This window comes from Gracilinanus agilis, chromosome 1 (assembly GCF_016433145.1).
Source record: "Gracilinanus agilis isolate LMUSP501 chromosome 1, AgileGrace, whole genome shotgun sequence".
Taxonomy (NCBI): domain Eukaryota; kingdom Metazoa; phylum Chordata; class Mammalia; order Didelphimorphia; family Didelphidae; genus Gracilinanus; species Gracilinanus agilis.
Window position 1 is genome coordinate 544,365,796 of NC_058130.1, and position 25,390 is coordinate 544,391,185.

General features: G+C 38.8%; 1 protein-coding gene across 1 annotated transcript in view; it reads right to left on the reverse strand.

The window, feature by feature from the left end:
• Positions 1 to 2,962: 2,962 nt before the first annotated feature.
• Positions 2,963 to 25,390, reverse strand: part of COLEC12 (collectin subfamily member 12) — a 126,653-nt gene continuing 104,225 nt past the window's right edge. The window contains exons 6-10 of the mRNA XM_044683030.1: positions 20,162 to 20,650; positions 18,670 to 18,806; positions 17,308 to 17,417; positions 4,685 to 4,830; positions 2,963 to 3,348 (exon numbers count right to left, since the gene is read on the reverse strand). Coding sequence (XP_044538965.1) covers positions 3,329 to 3,348; positions 4,685 to 4,830; positions 17,308 to 17,417; positions 18,670 to 18,806; positions 20,162 to 20,650 — 902 coding nt within the window. The 3' untranslated portion in view covers positions 2,963 to 3,328. The remainder of the gene's footprint in view (positions 3,349 to 4,684; positions 4,831 to 17,307; positions 17,418 to 18,669; positions 18,807 to 20,161; positions 20,651 to 25,390) is intronic.

The window sequence follows — 25,390 nt, forward strand, 5'->3', positions numbered from 1 at the left end:
TCTATCCACCATGTTACTTAGCTGTCCTATTTACAATATATTTTTTTCTGGGCCTTGTTCTCTGTTAGTATTATGTAATTGCAGCTACATTTTCTCTGATTCTTTCAAGGTTCTATGTTCCATGTCTGTCATTGGTCTTATGGTTGATAAGTGTTTATGGGCTGCCAGCTTCTGGGCTTCATCTCCTCAGAGAAACTTCTGGACATCTGGCTTCTCTCTGTTTGGGTACAATGTCTAGAAATCTTTTCCCTAGTAGAGGCGGGCTGAGATCTTGTTAGTTACAGCGGCTGCTATGGACCACTATATCCAGCTAAGGGACAAAGTCAGACAGGATGCTCCTAAACTGAGATGAAGTCTGATTTTTGAACTCCATTTCTCCTATAAGGAGGATCCATATCCTAATCTTAATTTCTATTTCACTTAGAGCTAGAAAGTCCTTATAACTCCAAATTAATTTCCTACTATAGATTCTGTTATCTCTAAACCCATTTTGGGACCCTCTAACAAAAGAATTACACAGACTTACGTGGGTTTGAGCCCCCATAGTTTATTTCTGGGATCCTCAGATACTTTGGAATTCACCATGCAAATGAATTTGAGCAAGTAAAAAGCTAAGAGGGCAGATTCTTTGTTTTTATTAAGTATACATGGCCAGTAAAACAAGATTTGAGTAGTCTTATATACATATGAAGGAGGAAAGACATTTATTGAGTGTTTCCCAGCTAGTTAGTGGTAGAGTAGGTTTTCAAAATCTGTTACTCTGATTGTTAGTAGTAGTATACATAAAACCATACTACCTCTTCTAATGAAAGTAAAATGTGTCTTTTTTTTGAAGTCAAGAATGAGTTAAAAAGATGCTCTTTATTCAAGGGGAAATCAATTCTGCTGTGTGGGGCAAAAATCTAGATGCTCAGTATAGTTACTTGATTTATACAATTTTTTTTTACTTCCTTAAAAGCCTTCTTCCTGTGGTAGTAGCTATTCCTGCTTGCTGCCTGCTTTGACTTAAACTAATTATAAATTGTAAGGAAGTGGAAGGATGATGAGCATTGATTATAGAGGAAGGTAGGAGAAAAAGGTTTTTTTTTTTTTCTTGCTCTTTAGTGAACTGAGCTTTCATTCTCCCTAGGCCACTGCTGGGGAAACCATTTCCCATCTTCTCACAACAGCTAGCAAGTGAGGTATCTGAAGATCTCATTCGATATAATAATTGCTAACATTTATATAGTGCTTTAAAATGTACAAAGCACTATACAGATGTTCTCTCATTTGATAATGTCACATTTTTGCTAAAACTCATTCCCTTGAAAATGGCCTAAATTCTGCATGTGTGGAGAGACATCTGGCCTACATACAGTCAAATATATAGTCATATATATGTTGATTGTCTCATAATGTTTTAAACCATCTGATTTTATTGAATAAATCATTAAAAGCCTCCCTAGTGCCTACTGAAAACTAAAACATCTTGCTGGAAGAAAAATACGGACTGTGGCATGAATATTTTCAGCTGTTCAAGCAGCATTAGGCTTCCTTTCTGATGTATATATTAGGAATTCCTTGGATTTTTTTCAAGTTACTTCTCAAGACAAATCACAATTGACAGATGAAAAACAGGAAGAAAGGGGGTTGAAGTTTGCCCACAAAGGTCTTTGAGTCTTAAGAGGCCTGAGTCCTTTGGGGCTGAAGTCTAAACCTTTAGGCCTCCAGCAGGGCTATCATGAACTGGTCATCTTGACTCAAGTAAACCTCAGGCACAAAGTTGTCAAAGAGCTAGTTTTTTTAGATTGAGCTAAAAGGATGTCCAGGGGCCGTGGATCATGGATCATGGCTGAACTGAAGACAAATCACACAGTTGATAAAGTTGAACTATTTCTTTATTCTTTAAAATTTTATTTAAGATAGATAGCAGCACTGCCTAGGCAGCTCCTTGAGGAAGGGAGAGTAGGACATCGGGTGGGTAGAGGCCTCACCCTGAACACGGGCAGTGCCCGATGCTTGTTTTTTTGACACATTTTACTTTAGTTTTCTGAATAAGGGGAGAGATTAGAGTATGGTTTAGGAGGGAGAGGGGTTGGGAAAAGTTCATTTTCAAGATGGTGATTTAGTGGCTTTTCATTTATTCTAGCATTTCAGAATCTATGTACTTTGGAACTACTTTTCTGAAACTTGACTCAAAAAAAATGCAAACATTTCAGGCAGCACATAGTTTATCCCTGTCTTTCCAAAGACAGTGCTGTTGGCTGAACTAATATTCAGGTCTCTTGGCAGGCAACACCTGCTGCTGTGGGGATCCTGGGATACTGAGCCTTTCCTCAGAACCCTAAGCAGAGCCCTCCAGAGAGCCAGAGATGGGAACCTTCTACATTTTCCCAGGAACACCTTCCCACAAACACCACCCATATGAAGAAGCGAGAAACGGCCATTAGATAGCCACTTCCTCTGACACGATGGAGCAGGATCACTGCTAGCCATAAGCTCTGTGAACAACATGGACAACTTTAACCATTATTGGCTAAGTCTAGACCTGTACGAAGTCGTTGCCAAAGTCGATAAAGATATTTCAAGTTAGTGAATTTCCTGGGGAAGTGATACACTCATATACACATGTGTATATGTATAATACATTTACATACATAAATACATATGTATATGTACCTATACATACATAAATTTATATGTGTGTATTTAATTAAAAAAAAACTGAAAAACATCCTTTACCACTGGGAAGAGCTGCATCTGACAGGAAACCCTATGAGTTATTAGTATCATTATTGTTTTCTTTGGTTTCATGTACTGTGTTGGTAAAATGACCATAAAAAAGAAAAAAATATAAAAAAAGCAATTATTTTGTACAAAAATACAAAGTTTTAAAAGCTCTTAAAAGTATATTCCATATTATTACTAAGAGTTTGGACTATATATATATATGTATATCTGTATAATTTTCCTACATTTGGGATTTTAGCAAATGTAACACGCTGTTTACACAGTAGATGTTTAAACTTTTCCTATAGCTGAGTAACAAGCATTCTTATTCAGAATGGAATATCCCTGTGCTTCTGAAGTGAGAACTCCCATACGTGGGTGGCTATTGGCTGAAAAAGATTACGGGATTCCATCCAGCTGTGCACTGACCATCGATTAGGTCCCAAGTCCTTGAGTAAAGGTGGAAGAGAAGAAAAACTTGCAGCCAGTATTTTTGTGAACCAGTTTTCAGTGCTTTCTTTTTCCACGGGGTGAGAAGGTGATCTAGTCAGAAAGGCACATCCTTGGCTTTTGGGAGACGTTCAGAATTTGTGTTCATGTCTATTCATTTCACAGCTTATTATGATGCAGAAGTTGGTGCTGAAAGGAACAAAATGAATTTTAATTTTTTAATTCAGTTAACATTGTATTAAAATTATAAGGATTACTCAGTCTATTCAGCTGTTCAAAATTCTAAAATGTATGATTGAGGGTCAGTTAGATGGCTTAGTGGATTGAGAGCCAGGCGTGGAGATGGGAAGTCCTGGGTTCAAATCTAGCTTCAGACACTTCCTAGCTGTGTGACCCTGGGCAAGTCACTTAACCCCATTGCCAAGCCCTTCTCACTCTTCTGCCTTGGAAACAATACACATTATTGATTCTAAGACAGATGGTAAAGGGTAATAAATAAAAAAAATGCATGCTTTAATCAACAATGTAAATGATTTCTTTTTTAAAAATAAGTTTTCCTTGATATCTTTTATACTGACATAGATAGGCTAGAATTCCTCCCATCTCCTGCTCTGTTCTCTATCTGATAGTCAACCCAGTGTATATAATTTAGAAGAAATGAACAATTAACAAGGGAAACAATTATAGCCTTTGACACTTTCCCCACCAAAAAACCCCACAAAACTCAGATTGAAGGACCAGATGCTCATCCCTAGAGGTTATACCACTGACATTCAAGATAGCTAAACCTGATTCAAATAAATCATAAACTTGGGTTGCTTTCAATCCCATTCTTTTAAATGAATTATAAGCCCAGTGACAGAAACTGCATTAAAATCCCTAGTGTGAAAGAAGCATATATGTAAGGAGACTGAGTTAGAAATGTGAGACAGAGCAAAGTCAAGTAAATCTCATAAAGGCCCAGTGTGGGCCTTTTGGGCTTTTATCATGCCCCTGTCTTTTTTTCTTTCCAAATTAATTTTTTTCAATCACCAAATATTCATTTTCTCCCCCGACATCTTTTTTTTAAATTACATGATGTTGGTACAACATGATAAGAAATTTAATGAAAGCTTGTAATATTTAATGAATCAAAATAAGATAGAGGTTATAGGAAGAAAATATCTATTTAGCTATCTACCTCCAGAGAAAGAACTGTTAGAGTTGGAATGCAGATGAAAGCAGGCACTTGTTTATTTGGGTATATGTTTTGGGGTTTTGGTTTTATAAAATTACTCGCTTATAAAAATGAATACTAAGGAACTATGTTTAGCATGATAATAGATGTATAGCCCAGATTGAATTGCTTGCCAGCTTCCTGAGTGGGGAGATAAGGGAGGGAGGAAGACAACTTGGATCCTATAACTTCAGAAAATATTTATGAAAATTTATTACATGTAATTGATAATAAATAAAAATTAAAAAAATCCATTCATAGGGACCCAGACCCTGCACCTCTTCCTTTTTAGAACCCCATACTCCTTACCTGGCTCCCTGTCTTTTTCACAAATGAAGTTGTTAATGTCTTCACATTGGAAATCATTCCATTGCCCAGTATAGATTAGCCCAGCACAGTCTTCTCCCGGTCCATGGCCATGACCCCAGTTATCAGGCTGTCCAGGTTTCCAATTTCTTTTGCAAAAACAAAAATGGAGCATTATTTGCACAGTGTAACATCTTTCTTTGATCAAGAGCAGAAAAGTAAAAAAAAAAATAGACCACTGTATCTGTCCTGAAATGAAAATACATTATTAAAAAAAAATCCCAGAATGTTTTCTTCTTGGGAATGAGAAGCATGTGGCCAACTGCTGAAAAGGGAATCTCTCGAGTCAATACAACTGGGATGGCAAGGTCAGGAGGCCCCAAATCTGCTTTCCATGCTACACCCCCTGAGGGGTTTGTTTACTTTACTCCAGTATGCTGTTTCAGTGCAGAGTGGTGGGGGGGAAACACCCCAATTTTCAATAAATTCTGTAGTTTATCATGATGAGATGATTGATAACTTTTGAACATAAGGTCATAGCTTTCAAGCTAGAAGGGATTTTAGTGGTTGTTCCGTCTTACATCTTCATTTTATAGACGAGGAAATGAGGGGCCAGAGAGCTTAATTTACTTGCTCAGGATCACACAGTGAGTGTTGGAGCTGGGATTGGAAGCTGCGTCTTATGATTCTAAATCCAGCTCTCATGCCACTGTACCATCGACTTTAAGAAACATGGGAGAGTGTGGTTTAGATTTGCACATACATGCATGATGGGAAGACATTATTTCTACACCTTGTTTTTTCTTATTTCTTTGGAGCAGATAGGCTTTTGAAAATTCACTTGAATTTTCATATAAATTGATATTTTAGCTGAAAATAAGTATAAAGTTAAGAGTAATAGTAATATTTATAAAACACTTACAATGTGCCAGGCATTGTACTATGTGCTTTATTATTATTATCTCATTTGATTCTCATTAACGATCCTGAGAGGTATGTGTAATTATTATCCCCATTTCTCCAGAAGAGGAAACCGAGTTGAACAGAATTTAAGTGACTTGCCCAGGGTCACACAGATAAGTAGTATCTGAAGTTGGATTTGAACTCGGATCTTCTGATTCCCGGCTTTAGTGCTCTCCATAATATGCCACCTAGCTCCCTCAACAGATAGAAAAATACTTCTTTGCAAATAGAGATTCCTCTAGTGATAAGCAAATGGCTACAACTTATTTTGTGGTTGTTGTGTTTGGTTGCCCTAGACAGATAAATTTAATTTCACTATTAACAGTGTAGAATAATAGAATATTTATTTCAATTTTTCCCAAGGAATTAAAAAATAGCAACAGTAAGTAAGTTGTAAGTTCTTTAGGGTGGGTTAATTTTAAGGCTCGTTAACCTTTAACTGTGTAATTTAAAACAAACCTTAAGATCTTTGTTTGGCAGGGGTAGTATTTATTGATTATGTTTTCATTAAATAAATTAGATGTACTTCCAACTTAGGCCCTAAGAAGTAGTTTTTTCTCCTCCTAAGAAACAGGTTGCTACACAGAAGCTTGTGGTTATTCAGCTTCAGGACACGCCTGCTTAATGCGGAGGGTCTGAGAGAACATCTGGAAAAGGATGCACACGGCTTTCCAGAAATGGTGAGTCATTTTCCCATCAGTAACACACAGTCCTGAGGTTACTCCAGGATACCCCATATCAGTGGAAACCTCTAAGGGTAAGACCAGCAGCCTCAAATCAGGTTTATAAAAGACATTTGATATTGACAGTAAGTTAAAAAAAAACACCCACAGGGTTGAATTTCCTTTCAAATGTCTATTTTGGGTTTTTCTTTTATGAAGAGTGTCTATAAGACCATACTTAAGTCAATTTAGTAATGGAAAGACCATTTGGAAGGGGCAGTTAGAAGAGGTGCACCGGGGACTGCTAGGGGGATTAGTGGATAGAATAGTCAGGTCTGGAGATGGGAGATCCTGGGTTCAAATTTGATATCAGACCCTTCCTAGGTGTGACTTTGGGCAAGTCGTTTAGCCTTTGTTTTCTAGCTCTTCTTGTTCTTCTGTTTTAGAATCCATACCTTGAAGAAGATGAGGGTTTAAAAAGCAGCAGAAACAAGGTGAGAGACAACCCCTGGTAAGTGAGCTTTGACTTTATCTGGAACCAGGCTTCAATGCTGCTCAGAGCCTTGCTCTCACCATTGATTCTACCCTCACTTTCTGGCTCTCCTTCCACGATTAGAGCACAGGCTTTCTGAGAGCACAGAGCTTGGTGAATTGCCTGACATGCAATAAATTCTCGGTAAATGCTTTTTCTATTTTTCAATTTGTCTACCTACCTACCTACGTGAGTCCCCTAAAAAAAAAAAAAGATATTTATGAGGGTGGGGAGAAGATTCCCAAAGGTAAAGGAGGAAGGTAAGGAAAATGCACAGAGATTTGGAATGTAGAGTGCTTTTTGAATTTATATATCATCTATGTTTCTCTATTTTGTGTCACCTTGCCTGAGTTTTCTGAAGATTAAAATTTTTTTTTTAAACCCTTACTTTCTTTCTTAGAACTAATACCAAGTATTGCTTCCAAGGCAGAAAAGTGGTAAGAGCTAGGCAATAGGAGTCAAATGACTCACCCCAGGGTCACCCAACTAGGCAGTCTCTGAGACCAGATTTGAACCCAGGACCTCCCATCTCTAGGGGTGGTTTTCCATTCACTGAGTCACCTAGCTGCATCTTGCTGATATGAATGTTATCCAGTATCAAGCAGCATGAACTAGCACAGTATCTTAATTTTTGTAAGCAGGTGAAGTTGAGCTTATATTTTAATTTTCCTCAGCATGAAGAGGACCATTCAGGATAACTAGGTATTATACTGGATAGAGTGCCAGACCTGCAGTCTAGAAGACTCATCTTCCTGAGTTCAAATCCATTCTCAGAAACATACTAACTATGTGACCTTGGGCAAGTCACTTAACCCTGTTTGCCTCAGGTCTCCCATCTGTAAAATGAGCTGGAGAAGGAAATGACAAATAACTCTTGTATCTTGTCAAGAAAATGCCAAATGAGGTCAGGAAGAGTTGGATAATACTGAAAAATGACTGAACAGCAGGCCGAGGATCACAGTGGATTGGAGAGTCAGAGACTTTTATGTAGTTCACAAATGTATAAGCAAAAGCTGCTATAGCCACTCCTACCCCTTTGGCCTTACCCCATACACTTCTCAGTTAATTGATAATTTGGGTGAATCTTATCTATAAAGAAATGAAAAAGCATTTAGCCAGTGTGGCACAGTGAATAGAGCCCTGGGCCTGGAGCCAGGAGTCCAATCAAATATATTCTCAAATATTTACTAGCTGTGTGACCCTGGGCAAGTCACTTAACCCTGTTTGCCTCAGTTTCCTCATCTGCTAAGTGAGCTGGAGAAGGAAATGACAAACCACTCTACTATCTCTATGGAGAAAATCACAAGTAGGGTCATAAAGAGTCAGATAGGGCTGAAACAACTAAAAATGATAAGTGCTGACTTGTCACAAAGAAGGTATATAGAAGGGACAAATAAGAATCTTTTCCATTTGGTCCATCACTTTAAAATTAGTTTTTGTGCAGCAGAGTTTAATATAAGAGAAGATACTTAGACAAAAGGGTAACTGGTTGAAAATTATAGAGGTGCTGTGGGTGCCTACAATCCAGCAACATTGTTCTTGACTTCAAACTTAACAAAATTATCTTTAACTTCATGCTTTTGATATTCTTCCTGTCCTTATCCTTTTGGAACCAGAAACAGATCAGACAACTGGGGCCTGGAGCAGAGATAACATAGAAGTCCCCAGAGGTCAGATAATACCTGTGTGTGGTGGTTCCAGAGCTAAACTCTAGCTCCAAATGAGAAAAAAAAATAGCAAACAAGCTGCCTCCCAATGAGAGTTGTCCTGGAATGGGCCATGCCAGGAGTTTTTCATACCTATCCTTAGCAGACTTCATATAAAATTTAAGTGATATTGTACAAGAATTTTTGGGGATATTGTAGAGGGAACCCAAGCTTCAGACCTAATTTGAAGAAGACCACCTCTAAGCTTTATTTTATGTTTATGACTTATGGTTTTGGCCAGTTAGAAAATTAATATTTATTAAACAACTACTATATTCTAGGCACCATGCTAAGCAATTGAGGATACAATGAAAGACAAAAAACTCTCTCCAAACAAAAAAACCAGTAACTACTCTCAACGAGTTCACAGTCCAATAAGGAAGACAACATGGAAACAATTATGTACAAACAATGGAAAGATGGGATAAAATGGGGGCTATTCTCAGAGGGAAGGAGCCCCTTGAGGAGGACAGGAAAAGATCTCTTGCAGAAGGTGGGATTTTAGCTGAGACTTGAATGAAGCCGGGGAATTTAGGAGGTGGAGATGGGGAAGGAGAGCATTCGAGGCAGGGGGCATAGCTGGTGAAAATGCCCAGGAGATGGAATGTTGTGTGTGAGCAACAAGCCGGGAGGTCAGTGTCACTGAATTGCAGAGTATGTGGTGGGGAACAAGTGGTAAGAAGACTGGAAGGCTAGGAAGGAGCCAGGTTAGGAAGGGCTTTAAAATCTAAACAGAGGACTTTCTATGATCCTGGAGTTAATTAGAAGTCATGGGAGTTTTTTGAGTGTGTGTGTGTGTGTGTGTGTGTGTGTGTGTGTGTGTGTGTGTGTGTGTGTGAAATGGTCAGACGTATTTTAGGAAGATCTGGGGTGGAAGGGTTGGAGTGGGAAGATATTTGAGAAAGAAGACTGATCAACAGGATGTTGTGATAATCCAAGTGTGAAGTGATGAAGGTCTATGCTAGGATGATGGCAATGTCAGAGAAGAGATGGGGGGGGGGGCAGAGAGTATTTCCAAGAGAAATTACAAAGGTAAAATTGACAGGACTTGGCAGCTTGAATGGATATGAGGCGGGATGAGAAGGAGGAGTCAATAGATTCTGAGCCTGGGTAATAAAGTGCAAATGGTCTCAAACTGTAGCTTGAAGGCAGGACAACAGAGGAACGAATCACTGTATAGTTCAACAAGAAAAGCACAGGAATTACTAACTTTGTTTAGAAGACTATGGACAAGCACATTAGGATGGTATTTCTTGTCAGAAATAACAGCATGGGATCTAAATAAAATATAATGATATAACACTCATTTACAATTGTGGAGAGAAAAATGAGGCTAAATCAGAAAATGATCATAAATATTTTGGTGAAGAATTCTAGCTAAAATAATAACTGACCTGTATTATGTGAAGGCCTGGAGACATCCTTCTCTTTATCCCTGCCAAAACTTATTGTTTTTCCTCTCTGCACACCTCACCTCTTCCATATTCTTATTGGATTTTTCATATTTAAACATTTCCCTTGGTTACATATTATACTTATGAGTATTATCTCACTGCATGAGAGGCTGAAGCTGTAGATAGTGAAATGCCTGAATCTCATACAGACTGGCATAAATCAGCAGCAAATTGCATCAAGGTATTTGTAAGTCAGTCAATAAATATTTATTTAGTGCCTAGTATATCCCAGGCTAGGAATACAAAGCAAAAGACAGTTTCTGCTCTTGAGGAGCTCACATTTTAATGGATTATTTTTACAAAGCATTTGTGCTTTAATAATCTATTTTGAGTACACCAGAAGACTCTGAAACTGTTTCTACTACACTAACATACTTAGCCAACAAATAGGAAAATCTAACAAAAGCTCCAGCATTCTCAGAGTCATATCAATGAGTGTGAAAATTCCAGAAAGATTTCATTTTCATCCAGAAGGAGGCAGTGCTCAAGTTCTAAATGTTGGTCATAGTTCTTTCCAGTTTCTCAAACCAGTGCGCTTTCTGATTGCCCACAAAATCGACCAAAATTTCATGGCCAAGAAACTCCCGTTGGCGAGTGTCTGGCCTTATAAGTGGGAAGTATTTCTAGTAAGAAGTATGGCTTTGCTGGAGAATCCTTTCCTGGTACAGTGGCCTGCAATGAAGAGGATTTCTGCCTGGTGGTTTGGCCCATTGCCATTCTGGTTGAATTGTGATGAGTGAAGCTGAAGTGAGTTATTGCTTGTGCCCCTCCAAACATACTCTTACTCTTTGTGTTCTGTTATGGAAATGTTATTCCTTTGTTCTGGACAAGCTTGTTGCTGGTCAGTGGAATTCTAGTTGCTATTTCAATGTACAAAAAAAGTCATTCTCTAAGGCATTTCTTTTTTCTATTCCTCTAGTCAGTCCATTTTTGTATTAGACCGGGGGAGGATGTATGATTAGAGGGAAAGAGAATGTACAGACTATGTTTTCATCTTTTGTAATGCTGATGCACATTACAATTGTGTAATGTATGTCACAGAAGTCTTACATATCAAGTTGTGCTGACTTGAGGTTTGTGTGGGGCCTGGGGCTGGGTAAGTTGGCCCAACTTGGAAGAACTTTCCTCTGAGGGTCCTGGGAAAGACCAATGATATTGTTGCTCTGGGGTGTACCAACCCACACTCATCATGTACCTAAAGAATGATCTTGTGTTCCAAAAGGCTATGCCAGGAGATGACAAACTCTAGCAGGTGCTACCAAGTCGCAAAGGCATTTCTAAGGATTCATACAAATGTGTAGTAAAAGGATAATCATAACAAAGCAGTGCCTTTAAAAAACAAACAAATAAGAAAATATCCAGGTGAAGGGGGAGGTGTCAACAATACCAAATTCTACAGAGAGGTGAAGGATAAAGATTGAGAAAAGGCCATTGGCTTTACCAATGGAGAGATCATTGGAGACCATGGACAGAACAGTTTCATTTGAATGAGTGAAATCATAAATGAAAAGAATTGAGAAATTAGTGGGAGGTGAGAAAGTTAAGTCAATGAATATAGTCAATGAAAGTTAAGTCAATGACTTTTTCTCAGAATTTGGCTGTGAAAAGAAGAACAGGTATAGGTGGATAGTTGAGAAGATAGCAAACAAAAAATGTTTGTGGTTTTTTTTAAACAATGGAGAGACCTGGGGGGCATTTATAGGTAGGAGGGAAGGCTAGAGTAGATTAAAAATAGGTTGGATATGATAGATTGAAAATAATAAAAGGGGTAAGCACTTTAAAGAGACAGAAGGGAATGGGATCAAGGGTATAAACACATGGACTGATTTTGGCAAGGACAAGCACTATGCCTTCCATAGATGCTTGAGCAAAGGAGAGAATGGGGAATTAATCATGGTTGAATTGATTATAAGTGCAGATTTGGGGAGGAAAGGAAACTTATGATGATAGCTTCCATTTTTTTTTCAGTAAAGTATGTGGTAAGATATATCATGAATGATTTTTTCATTGCATTTTCCCACAGGAAGGTATGATTAGGCAATTTAACAATGTGTGGAGTCTTCTCTCTCTTTCAGTTTATGTGACATCCGTTATTATCCATTTTGATATTTAATTTTGGGGGCCTTGCATTATCTCTGAATATTTTATCCTTACTATACTATATTTTAAAATTTGATCCTCAGGGTTCTTATATTTACATTTATTCTTTTCTGCGGAAAATTAGAAGCAGAATCTGAGTACTGTGGCTATGATGTAAAAGCCCCAACTCTCAGAGGGTCTCAGAATAAGCGCCTGTGGTTTAGGGACTGCATTCCAAACCAGATAGCTTGCTATTTAATACTTATCTGAGTTCCAGGTACTACCAATGGTGCTTCACTCCTAAAGCACATAATTCTTGCTAGAGTCTGGGGAAGGAGAGCCCAGTTTCATCTTGGGAGAGCTGGCTTGGCTAGATCTGTTCCTGCTCAATCCATTCCATATGGGCCAGCATCAGCTTTTTCTTAGAGGAAAGGATTAAGATTGGATTTCTTGGAGAGTACAATCTAGAGTTTTCTCTTTTCTTGACTTTTTTTTGCATTTATAGTCATGAGAAAAGTGCTGCAATTGTGTAGGAGACTTCTCCAAATAAAAAATAATGATCCTGGCACCCTATCAAGCAAAGAAAGCCAATCCTCTTTGTTTAATGTTCTATTCTTCTGTCCTCCCCTTTCGCTGCCATTTTCCTCTATGGCTCTTGCTTCACTTTCTATTGTAGCAACATTGAAAGATTTTTACCCTTACCAAGACTGGATATGTGATTGTGGTGTGGAACAGATAGAAAATTAGCCTATGAGCCAGGCAAAGTCAAGTTCATGCATGGCCCCTGAGTGTTTTCCCTCTATTTATTATCTCTAATTTATCCTGAATCTAGCTTGCTTGTACATAGTTGTTAATATGTTCTCCTCCCTACCCCCCATAAGAGTTGGAGCAGCTCTTTGAAAGACTATCTTTCATTTTTCTTTGTACCTTCAGTGATTAGCTCAGTATCCGATGCATTATAAACTCAGTAAATGTCTATTGATTGGCTCTCACATTTAGTGCTTTACCTATACTTTGCTTGCTGAATCTAATGAATATTTCCTTAGACATATTTATATTGCATCATATGCCAAAGAAGAAAATATTTATTTTGCATTTTCTAGCAGATGTCTCCTCATAAATTCAAGTCAACAATACAATTGATGGATCTGGATTTTCTCTATTGTGTGTATTCCCTCTAAAAATGTAGATTGCAGCCCCTTCATACCCTCTCATCCCATGTAAATTTGTTCTTGTGTTCCCAAGAATCTCCCATGGGATACCTACTCAATATACTGTAGGCCTTATGCTTCAATATCTGGGCATTATGCCAGAAATATCTGGCATTTACCTTCTCTTTCCTGTTAGGAAAGGTATATACATTTGTCAATCTTGAAATGTCTCCTAGGCATGTTACTAGTTTAGAAATGCTTTCTATATTCTGACATTCTACATGCTATTTGAAGGCCAATTAATACCACATTACTATTGAGTGTTTTTTTTAGCAAAGTAACCCATTTATCTAAGTCCATAGCAAAACAGAAATCAGAGAAATTATGTTTATGAGAATATATACCAAACAATACAGATCGAAGGAGCTCTCCCATTGGGAGTGAGGTAACTCAGTTCAGCTAAAAGATAGAGTACTGGGTGACATTCAAAGGAAATTCTCTGAAATCTCTATTGTAGCAAGCTGGAAATGGGGCATTATCAAAAAATCAAACATTGGCTTCTTCCCAGAGTCTTTCTTTCTTCATGGTTATGAAGAAAGGTTGGAATCCCAGATATCTTCGTCACACTAGAAGTACCTGAAGAAACCAGATCTTTATTCTTTTCCATTCTTGCTAACTTTGCCCTTCTCTGTACACAGATTTAATTGCCTGAGTATTCTTGAATTATGCTGTATCTTTACCTAGTTTAGTGGGAAAATCCCTGGGCATGAAGTTAGAAGAACTGCTCAAACTCTGGGATTGCTATTTATTAACTGTGTGACATCTCTGAGCCTGTTTGCTCTTCTGTGAAATAATGTGCTTCATTCTTTACACCCTCCTCCCATCCCAGAATATGACTGCTAAAGCACATGTTCTGGGTTAGTGAGCCTGAGTGTGGACCTTTGGTTGCTGGTTGCTTCTTCTGTTTTGTGTTTTTCAATTGATCAAGGTTGACCGAGTAAAGATCCTGATAGGGAAATGTCCAGACTTGGAGGCAACCTTGTAATTTTGAAAAGAGAGCTGAGAATCATTGGTTCTTCAGTGGGAGCTGACTGGGGAGTTGGAGCTGACAGATAGCAGAAGTAATTTCTGCTTAAGAGAGACTGACTGCAAACAGAAAGAGGAGCCCACCTCCTGGGCAACCTTGCAGAAAATTATTTGGAAATCATTTGGACAATGTTAAACTGAGGTGAAATATGAAAGGTCAATTTAGCAGTACCTGAAAACTGCTTTGTCTCGATATTTGAAGTATTAAGCACTTGGGAAGAGTATAAAATAGTAGCTATAAGTTGTTACTTCTGAGGAGTATTTAAATCTTTGTAAATGTGTGTTTGTGACTCTCTTGTGTTAAGCATTTATTTTGTATGGAGGAAGAAAAATAGCTGCCCCATATCTGATTAACACTATACATTGAATACCTTTATATTCCCCTTCCTTTTTGAAGAGACTCTGGGCATGACTTAATTTGAGCTATAAATACATTTTATTGGGGCTGCAGGTTAGGATCAAAAGGAACTGGAAAATTTGATAAAAGAATCCCATCTGCTTCATTAGTTATGAACTTAGTCCACCCACTTGGGTCCAGAGGTGAGAAGGGGCCCTTATTTGGAATGAGAGAAGTACAAGTGCCTTGACTCATCTAGATTCTTCAATGGGTTGTTATTATTACATGTCCTATTTTGGTGAAACAAGAACAGAAAAGACAATTAAAATCTGTATTTTTTTCTTCTTATTAATAGATGATTCTTTTTGAGTTGGGAAAGAGGCTGAAACTATTGGCTTAAATGTTTAGGGATGATACTATGTCTAAAATGTGATCCATGTAGTCAATTTGAAATGCTTCTGTTGTTCTGTATTTTTATAGGGGTGGTATCTGTAAAGATGAGTCCAGTTAGCAATGATTAGTAATCGAGTCACAGCAAGGATCAAGCTGCTAGCACAAGGAGGGGGGAGGGGAATGAGTAGATAGAATTCTTTCTCTTTCCCCTCTTGGACAGTTGCCCCAGAATAACAGTTATAACAGAATCCCTTTTTGACCAAGAATGGAGACTGTTCAGACTTGGCTATCTCAGGACTAAATTGGCTGATAGGGAATAATCCTACAGAAATTAGCAATTTCCACTGGTGGAAGATTATTCCTAAAGCCCCAGATAGATTAAGTGCTCAGGATGATTTCAAACAGCTTTCTTGCCCTCCAGATTACAGCTATGCTCAGAGCTTGCCCGGATGAAGATTGGCTTTGGTAATGTATGGATGGAGTTGGTAAAGCCTGTAAATATTAACTCCATACAATCCACAAATTTAACAAGGGAAGGGGTTTATTAATTCAGAAAAACAGGGAAGGAGGGATAATTTCTAGGATGGAGGGTGAGATAAAACTATCTAGTATCTTCTGGATACTTGTTAGAAATAGCAATCCCCCCAGAGGGGAATGCCTCTGAGTAACTTATCCCCCCAAATCCCTCACAAACTGATTCTCTTAAATCTAATGTTATCAAGTTTAAGATGGTGAAGGTAATCTTGATTGTAGATCTATATTGTTTAGAGCAGTGATTCCCAAAGTGGGCACCACCGCCCCCTGGTGGGTGCTGCAGCGATTCAGGAAGTGGTGATGGCCACAGATGCATTTGGGGGTGGTGAATAACTGTAAGGGGGCAGTGATAGTATGTGACAAGGGGTGCTAAATACTATTTTTTCTGGAAAGGGGGCAGTAGGCCAAAAAAGTTTGGGAACCACTGGTTTAGAGATTAGCTGGTATACTGCCTATAGGTATTTTCACAGTGCTCACAGCCTGGTTTAGTCTGTATGGAGTAAAGAGCAAAGAATCACCCAGCTCCCTGAGGTCAGAGATAAGCTAGCAGAGAAGTAAAATCCTACCCCTCTCAAGCTCCCCAGCTCCCCCAAAGAATGTCCTTGCCAAGCTGGGTGTCCTGCTTTTATACCCACATTCTTAACTGCCCCAACTGCCCCGTTTCCTGCAGTTTTGGGGGGTACTGTGGAATCTGTGAGGCAGTTCACCCCACTTAAGATCATACTTGTTACATATCTCAGTTAGATTTATGAAAAATCTTTGATCTTCTAGATTAGCTTTCAAACTCTATTTTTACCATCTGACTGAAATTCCAATTTGTGAGAAGGGCATAAAGTTTTCATTTCATAATTAGATGTTAGGTCAAGATAATGAACTGGGCTTAGTTGTCCTGAAAACATGCCATTGACAGGAGTTCCACAAATTAGCCCACAGAACTACTGCTAAGGAAAAAGTTACCAAGAAACTTCTGGTTTTGATTGTTTTCTAAGACAACATTTAGGAAAAGTGTCTTGGCAAAAAGTATCACATTGTGATTCTATGCTTCTGCCATTCAATATTCAGTTATCCTTTTGTCCAAAAATAACAACCAAAACAAAAGTCCACCAAATAGTCTTTTCCCCGAAAATGCAGTAGGCTTCTAGATGGCTCATTGGACAGAGTGCTGAGCATGGAGTCCTCATAACACTTATTTAACAAATAACAATAGCAAATAATGAATAACACTTATTCACTATGTTACTGGGTTAGTCACTTAATTAGGTTTACTACAGTTTCCTTGGCTGCAAAATGGGGACAATAATAGTAAGTGATAAGGTTGTTGTGAGGATCAAATGAGATCATATTTGTATAGTCCTTAAGCACAGTCTGGCACATAGTAGGAACTATGTAAGTACCATCATTACCATCATCATCCTTGTCCTCATTGTTCACAGGACTCAACAGCAATTTCCTGATGTAGAGTTACCAGTGCCTTTAAATTTGGAGGGAGTTCTCTAAGTAGTGTGGCTAAGGAGAAAGAGAAGCAATAAAGGGGTCGGGGGAAGGCTGCACAATTATTGTACCACTGTCCTATCAATAAATGTTTATGAAATGCCTACTATGTGCAGGTACCGTGCTAAGTGCTGGAGATATAAAAAGAGGCAAAAGATAGTCCCTGCCCTCAAGGAGCTTACAATCTAATGAGGGGTTTACAATTTAATGAAACTCCTGGAAACTTTTGAGTACTCACATGTATTTCAGGGTAGTACCATCTAGCCACTTCCACTCATTCTCTTGTTCAGAGTCTGTAAGCCCAATCCAGAGACTGTCTCTTCCCACCATCTGCTTCTTTATCCATTGCTACAAAACAAATGGTAGGGTATTATTACTGTTCCTTGAGATAGATGACTTCTGGGGGTTTTGAGGTCAGTTGGTTGCCTTTTAAAAAAATCCATTTAGAAATCCAGTCTATTTTTAAGGAATGTTTGTCAGACATACATTTCTCCTGCTCTGTTTTCATTTCTAATTATATATTTTAAACTTCTCTTTGTTTTGTAACCAGCCACATCCTTTTTAGGGACCTGTGATGGTTGCTTTTCTTTGATGATAAATTATTTTAGGATAATCTGCTGAAAACCCTTGGGTCCCCTGACCCTCCTGCATCTCCTACTCTGTGTTTCAAACATGGCCAGCTACTGAGGGAAGGGCCTTGGGAAATTACTGCAGGAGGACCTAAGTAGAGACAAGAAGATACATTCTAAGAGTGATATTCCAGGCAGTCTAATGTCTCTTCCTGCCCCATCCTCTGTTGCACGGAGAACCAATCCTATTCAAAGTGGTCTATTTGAGATCCACAGTATACATCTCATATTTTCCTAGAGCTATGTTTTTACTTTGGCCAATTCCTATGTCTGGAATGTAGACCTTTTTTGTCATCTCTGCCCCCCCCCCCACTCTCTGGGACCCAGCTCAAAGGCTACTTTCTCCAGGAAGTCTTATCTCATTCCCATTGCTGCAGATGACCCTTTCCTTCTTTGGACTTCAATGCTCTGTTTATATCTTTTCTATGAAGTCCTTTTTTTGATTCTGTATTATATCATTTGTGGATATGTCTTATCCTCCCCACACTCATGAAATTATAAGCTCTGTAAGGTCAGGGACTGCATCTTGTTGACCTTTATTACTCCTTCTAGTATATACAAAGCATATATTTGGCACTTAAGATTTTTGTTGCATATATCAGTGAATGCTTGGTTCCTATATCTCATTGATTTGCTCTCCCATTTCCCTTATAATAACCTTCCTTTTTCCATAAATGAAAATGGTGCTCCCTAGTAATGGATTCAACAACATGGCTACCTTGGATGTCTATTAATTAGCTTTTCTCTAAAAAAATTAATAAGTATTTCCAAACTACAGGGGATGAGAAAACCTTTCTATAACATTAATTCTTCCCTTTTGCTTACTGGTTAAATACTAAGCATTTGCCTTCTAGATATATTTACTTGACTGTGAATGATTAGTATCTTTTCTGTGTCTACTTCTCATGAAGTTGCCATTTTCCAAATATATTTTAATTTCCATTTTCTCCAACTGAATGGGATTAACATACCTGTTCTTCTCTTGTGTTTATGAAGACTAGATGTGAAGACCTGTCTTCACAGAAAAGTTTTGCATCATTAAAAATTTCTTTTTCTGTTGAAAAATAGTAGCATTTGTCTGTGTAGTTCTTCCAGCGAGGGGGGCATCCTAGGAAAATGAACATTTAAACCCGGATTAAAACAGCATGAGTATGATGACCCTTTTCAGAAACATTCAGGCGACATAACAGTTGACCACTGGTTGCTTCCATATCTAAGGAACAGCCAGGCATTTTGTTATGCAGAACCCAGGAAAAGAGACACATTGCAAAACTTTTCATATGTGCTTAATTCAAAGTTTAACCTAGAAGTGAATTATGAGATTCTGCACAGTAGTTGAGACCACACAACTTAGGAAATAGTTATTTGTGGAACTCATTTCCCTTTCTTTAGATCTGATCTGCATCTGGACTAGTCTTTTCAAGGACAGGACAAAAAACTGGAAAACGCACAGATGTGCACTGTGGTCTGGAATCCATATGGTGTCTATAAACAATAGATGTGAGGACCCAGGACTTAGGACAAAAAAATAAACCAAGATGACAATAATGAAAACCTGAGTCTTCTCAAAGAAGAGTACTTTTTTGGTTAGAGGAGAAAAATTAAGTCTAAAATCTAACAGTGTGTGTGTGTGTGTGTGTGTGTGTGTGTGTGTGTGTGTGTGATTAGACTTGATTTAATTGGTGGGAAATGCCCTCTGATCTATGTAAACTGGCACCTACTCTGCAATTTCTAGATAGTCTTAGAAAAATTGCTTAGGGCACTGAAAATTTAAGTGACTTGTCCAGAGGTGCACAGCCAATCAGTGTTAGAGAGATGGGACTTAAAACTCCATTCTTCCTGGATGCAAGGATTCTTTCAAATTGCTAGGTTGACTCTGTATTTATGTATCCATCCATAAATCCATTCATCCATCCCTACTTGTCCATTTTTGTGTACAAATGTATATATGTGTGCACATACAAAAATGATATCTACATATGTAGTTTATGTGCATATATGTATATATAGGAACTAGTAAAGGGGTAATGAACATATCAGTATAGAAATGACTACATTTTAGAAGAAAGTGTGAATAGTAAGGGAGTAAATTGAAGAACATTTTTATCCCTAGAGTGAAGAGAATAAAATCAAAAGAAGACTCATGCAGGGGCCGGCCTCGGGTTTCAATGTTTTCTGAAGGGTATGCTTTCTGAAAGTCCGACCCAGCTAAATAAACAAGGAGTAGAAAACCCGATCACATGGAGAGAATGAAACGTGAGTTTGAGTGACACCACACGGTGCTCAGGCCTGTTAAAGCAGCAGGGTTCTCATGCTTGCCCTGCGTGATTCTTTCACTGCTAAATAAGATGGGATAGCAGGAGAGGCATAGTCAACATTCTAGGAAGGTGAGTCAAAGAAAGCCATGTGCTCTCTCCCCTAGATGCCCACCCCTGGCTTTCCTCTGAGGCCACCCAGACTTACCGTTAGGCACTGGTGCTGGTGTTGGTTCATTCTGTAGAGCCAGTGGTGCCATGGCACCTGAGGGGCCTGGGGGACCAGGTGGGCCCTTTGGACCTGGCATGCCTGGGACCCCAGGTAGTCCAGGAAGTCCTCGGGGACCAGGAACTCCAGGCTCTCCCACAGTGCCTTGTAATCCTTGAAAGCCGGGTGGACCCTGGGGGCCAGGAGCACCATCCTTGCCAGCAGGGCCTGGAGGGCCTGGGTCTCCACTTGGTCCCGGTGGGCCAGTCTTCCCGGGGGATCCTCGTTGTCCTTTTGGTCCTTGGGACCCTTTGGAGCCCTTACTGCCTTTGTCCCCTGGAGGACCGATTGGCCCCACAGGGCCTCTCTCCCCTACTGGGCCTGGTGGCCCAGCCTCTCCTTTTTCTCCTTTTTGTCCTTTGTTGCCAGTAGGACCAAGAGGTCCTTGGGGTCCCCTGTCGCCTTTAGGTCCTCGGGGACCGGGAGGGCCTGAAATAGCATAAAAAAATTTTAACTGGTTTAAACGAATGATTGATAAAAAAAAATATCTGCAGAATTTTTATAGAAAATTTCTGTCGTGCAAAAATCTAAACTTACAAAATAGTGAATATTATGGACCTATTATTGACTTTGTTAAAGGATTCTTTGTTGTGTAATTTTTTTAAGGATTCCTCAAGAAACATCCTTTAAATAACGACTTTTCCTAGTCCATTTCAAATACTTGATTTATACATAACTTTTCAGTAACACAGCTTAGGTAAGGGGAGGTCTATAACTATACAGTATGGATAAAGGATAGAATACTGGGCTTGGAATCAGGAACATGTGCTAAAATCCAACCTCACATACTGACTAGCTCTGTGACTCTGGATTAGTCACTTATTATCTGTTTCAGTTTTCTTAATTATAAAACAGGGATAATAATAGCATCTACCTCCTACTTCACATATACACATGCCTGTGTATATATGTATATATATATACATTTATATGCATACAGCATACACACATATAGATATCACTGTGTATATGTGCATATATACATGTATACTTATGTACAAATGATATGCACATATGTTGATATAATGGACATAAAGAGATACATGTATATATGTATATATACAAGGTCAGCTTGGCAGCTTGAAAGAATCCTTGGGTCCTCCTTTCCTTTCCTTTCCTTTCCTTTCCTTTCCTTTCCTTTCCTTTCCTTTCCTTTCCTTTCCTTTCCTTTCCTTTCCTTTCCTTTCCTTTCCTTTCCTTTCCTTTCCTTTCCTTTCCTTTCCTTTCCTTTCCTTTCCTTTCCTCCTTTCCTTTTTTCCCTTTCCTTTCCTTCCTTTCTCCCTCCCCCCCTTCCTCTCATCCTTCCTTTCTTCTTTCCTGTTAAAATGAGTGATGTTTTTCACTCTTCTCAGGTTTTCCAAATCATGGCCTCCTATAAGGATTTTGTTGTCCTTTGAAAGGCAGCTGAGAATGAGCTCAGGATTCTTTCCAGCTGAGTATTTAGTGCTTCCTTTTCTTAGACCTTTTATCCCTTCCCTATCCCGTGCTCTTTGTCTCTCCCTCTTTTAGAGGTCAAACTTGTCTCTTCTGAACAGATGCATTGTCACTGTTGGGTCAAAGTTGGCCAGCTTAGGAATGCTTGTCATTCCGTGGAGTAGTTGTCCCTCCCTATATGGTGGTTCACTTATCTCAACTTCAGTGTATTGTGAGTTTAAAAAAAATCTAATTCTGAATCATGGACTTTTTGCTATATTGTGGGATTTTGTGGATGAATACTGTATTGTACACAATGGAAATGCAGTATACCAGTACTGCTTGTGCATTTGCCAGTGTGAGATTGTATACAGCATGCTATTGGTTGATGGAATGAAAGGTGACCAGTCATAACGCTGTGTTCTGTATCTTGGGTGCTGATTAGCTCTATTAAGAGTGTGGAAAAGGTTTATGAGAGAGTGGGAAGGGTTTATAAAGCCTTAAAAATCTATATAAATAATAAAATAAATATAATGCCACTACTTTGCAGATTTTCATGTATTGCAAGGGTCTCTGGAACGTAACTCCCAGGATAGGTGAGGGATCACTGTACTTATATAAAGAGAGGAGGGAACTTGTTAACATGCTCACACTCCACTTCTCTTCCATCAGACTTTATGCTCCTGTAGCAGGGACACGAGCTAATTCAGAGGAGTGGGCTTAGAGTCTTTAACAGTCTTCTCCCCTTGCCTTCCCTCTCCTTCCTTCCTCCCTTCCCAGAGGCTCTGCTTGCATACCTCATCTCAGAATGAGAAGTAGTTCCTGACCGCCTAACCAATAAGAAGGAAGGGGATGAGGCTAATAATATAGCATCTTTGGACTGGAGCCCATCCGTATTACATTAGGGATATATACAAGATTCTACCTGAAATACACTCCCCTACTTCAGTATCTTTTCTGCTGTTAGATAAAATGACCCCAACTCTGACCTGGATTCTCTTCTTTTCTCTCTAATAAACTTTCTTTTGGTGATCTTGCAACTCCATGGATTCAACTGTCATTTCTACCCAGATAGTTTTCACTCTCTAGATGGATCATCTATTCTGGCTCTGTCTTTCTAGTCTCAGGATCCAATGTATTTTTTTTTCCTGAACATCTACTTGAGAAGCAGGTCACAGTCTGTGGCTTTCCAGCAATTTTCCTCAGAGCTGGGAAAGATTTCTGATCTATTTGACTCATAATCTTTTTTTTTCCCTTTTAGATATTACTCTTTTTTTTAATTGATTAATTACAAAAAATTTTCCATGGTTACATGATTAATATTCTTACCCTCCCCACCTCCCTCCCATAGCCAATGTGCAATTCCACTAGGTTTTACATGTTTAACTCATAATCTTAAGGGTAACATCAAAAGCAAATTCCCATAGTCAGCACCAAACCCGAGTGGGAAATATATTCTTGGATGATACCGACTGATAGAACTTGTAAAGGGTAGAGAATTTAAGAGACAATAAGGGGGAAATTTTGCTCTGGATAAATGTTTAAAATAATCTGTGTACAATGTTTTAGACTCATTAGGGAAAGATTAGGTTTCTGTACCTAGACAGTTGGTCTGACCCTCCATTTGAGGTTCATTTATACTTTAACCAAAGAGGTTTGGTCAGGTGGGAGTTAAATAGCCCAAAGACATTTTATAAAGGTACAGGAGGAAATATTTACAACCATCTCTGTCTCTCTTAATAAAATGTGCTTTAATATAGATGAACTTTTGGCCAAGAATGTCGTTTTTGAGGTCTTTGTCTGTAGTGTCAAGTTGCTGCCAGAACCTAAGTCACTGCTTTAAGAGCTGACCCTGAATGCCTTCAGACACTGTTTAAAGTATTATTTCATGCTATGCATACTGTAGGGCATATTGTGAACTCTTTTCATTGGGGCCTGACTAGGAATTTGCCTGTTTGCCATGAATTCGTTTGATCATTGAGAAAAACAGCTAAAATCATTTTGAAAGTTAGCATTGGCTCCTCATAAAAAGTAGCTGATTGATGCCAAGGGTCATATTCTGTCCCTCTGGAATACTCAAATTGGCATCACTTGTTAGCATCTGGAATGACATAAAGCACTGACTAATTATTCCTTTTTTTTTAGGCTGCTATTAAGGTTAACATAAAATCCATCTTCCATAAAGGGGCTTTTGCTAAAATATCTATCTATCTATCTAAGCATATGAAAGTAGCAACTTTAGCCCTCAGCTGAAAAATTTTTAAAGTTATATGTGTAAAGGTAAATGTGATAGCTCAGGCAGTATTTCAGGTTAATTTCTGATTCTTTGTCAAACTGGCTAAAATTGTTATTAAATCTCAAGGTCAAAAGGGTGGCTCCCTGGCTCAGGATTCTAAAGCCCATTCCCCTGCTAAAGTCATCACGATCACATCTCAAGATGCATAAACAGGAACAATAACCAAACCCTAAGAAGTTTTGCATTTTGCCCCGTTCTGCTATATTTTAAAAAATATTTAATTCTGGGCATGGTGGTACATGTCTGTAATCCTGCTACTGTGCAGGTCTGAAGCTGGTAGGTCACTTGAATTGGGAGTTCTTTGCTACTTCTGAGTTGGGGAGTTCTTTAGCTAAAGTCAATCAATGTCCATTCAGGATTCAAGGAACTCCAGAAGTCTTGAAATTCCCTTAGAAATTGCTCTTCAGTCAGAAAAAAGATGCTTTAAATTACTCTTCCAGCCCTATATTGCCATTCAAATAGCAAGAATCAAGAAACACAAGAAGATTTCAAAATCTGTGTTCAAGTAGATCCACCATTGATTAATCTGAAATCCGAACTCTATAGCACTATGGACTGATAGGGTTCTGGAAGGAGAAACCTGAGTATCTGGGTTTGGATATGGGTACTGTTACTTAGGACCTAGGTGATTTTGGGAAAGTCATTAAACCTCCTCGGGGCTCAGTTTCCTCATTTTTAACATGAGTGGGTTATTCCTTTATATCTGGGATGTGAAATGCAGAATTTTTGTTTTAAATCCTTACCTTCCATCTTAAATCAATACTGTGTATTGATTCCCAGGCAGAAGAGTGGTAAGGAATTGGCAATAGGGGTTAAGTGACTTGCACAGGGTCACACAGTTAGGATGTATCTGAGGTTAGATCTGAACCCAGGATCTCTCATCTCTAGGCCTGGCTTTCAATTCACTGAACTACCTAGCTGTCTCCATGCAGAAACTTCTTTAACTTCTACCAAGTCATCTAAATCCCTAATAAAGTCTATGGGACTTTAATCATTGGCTTTAAGAACCACTGGAAATTAGGATCATAATGATTTTAATAATATACATTTATATAGCACTTTATGGTACCCAGAAAAGGTAAATATGGACAATATTTTAATCTGTTGCATCTTGTGTGCTATTTTCAGATGACTTTTTTGAACCAGTTGATTTATTTAAAATTTTATTCATTATTTCATTCATTTATTTATGTATGTGTGTGTGTATGTGATAGACAGCGTGCAAGAGAGAGGAGGGAGGGGTGGAGAGGAAGGGAGAATGAGAGGGAAAGGGAGAGAGAGAAAGAGAAAAGGAGGGGGGATAGGGAGAGAGGGAGAGAGGGAGAGAAAAGGAGAGAAAGAGGCAGAGAGGGAGGGAGGGAAGGAAATGAGAAGGGGGAGGGGTGTGTGTGTGTGTGTGTGTGTGAGAGAGAGAGAGAGAGAGAGAGAGAGAGAGAGAGAGAGAGAGAGAGAGAGAGAGG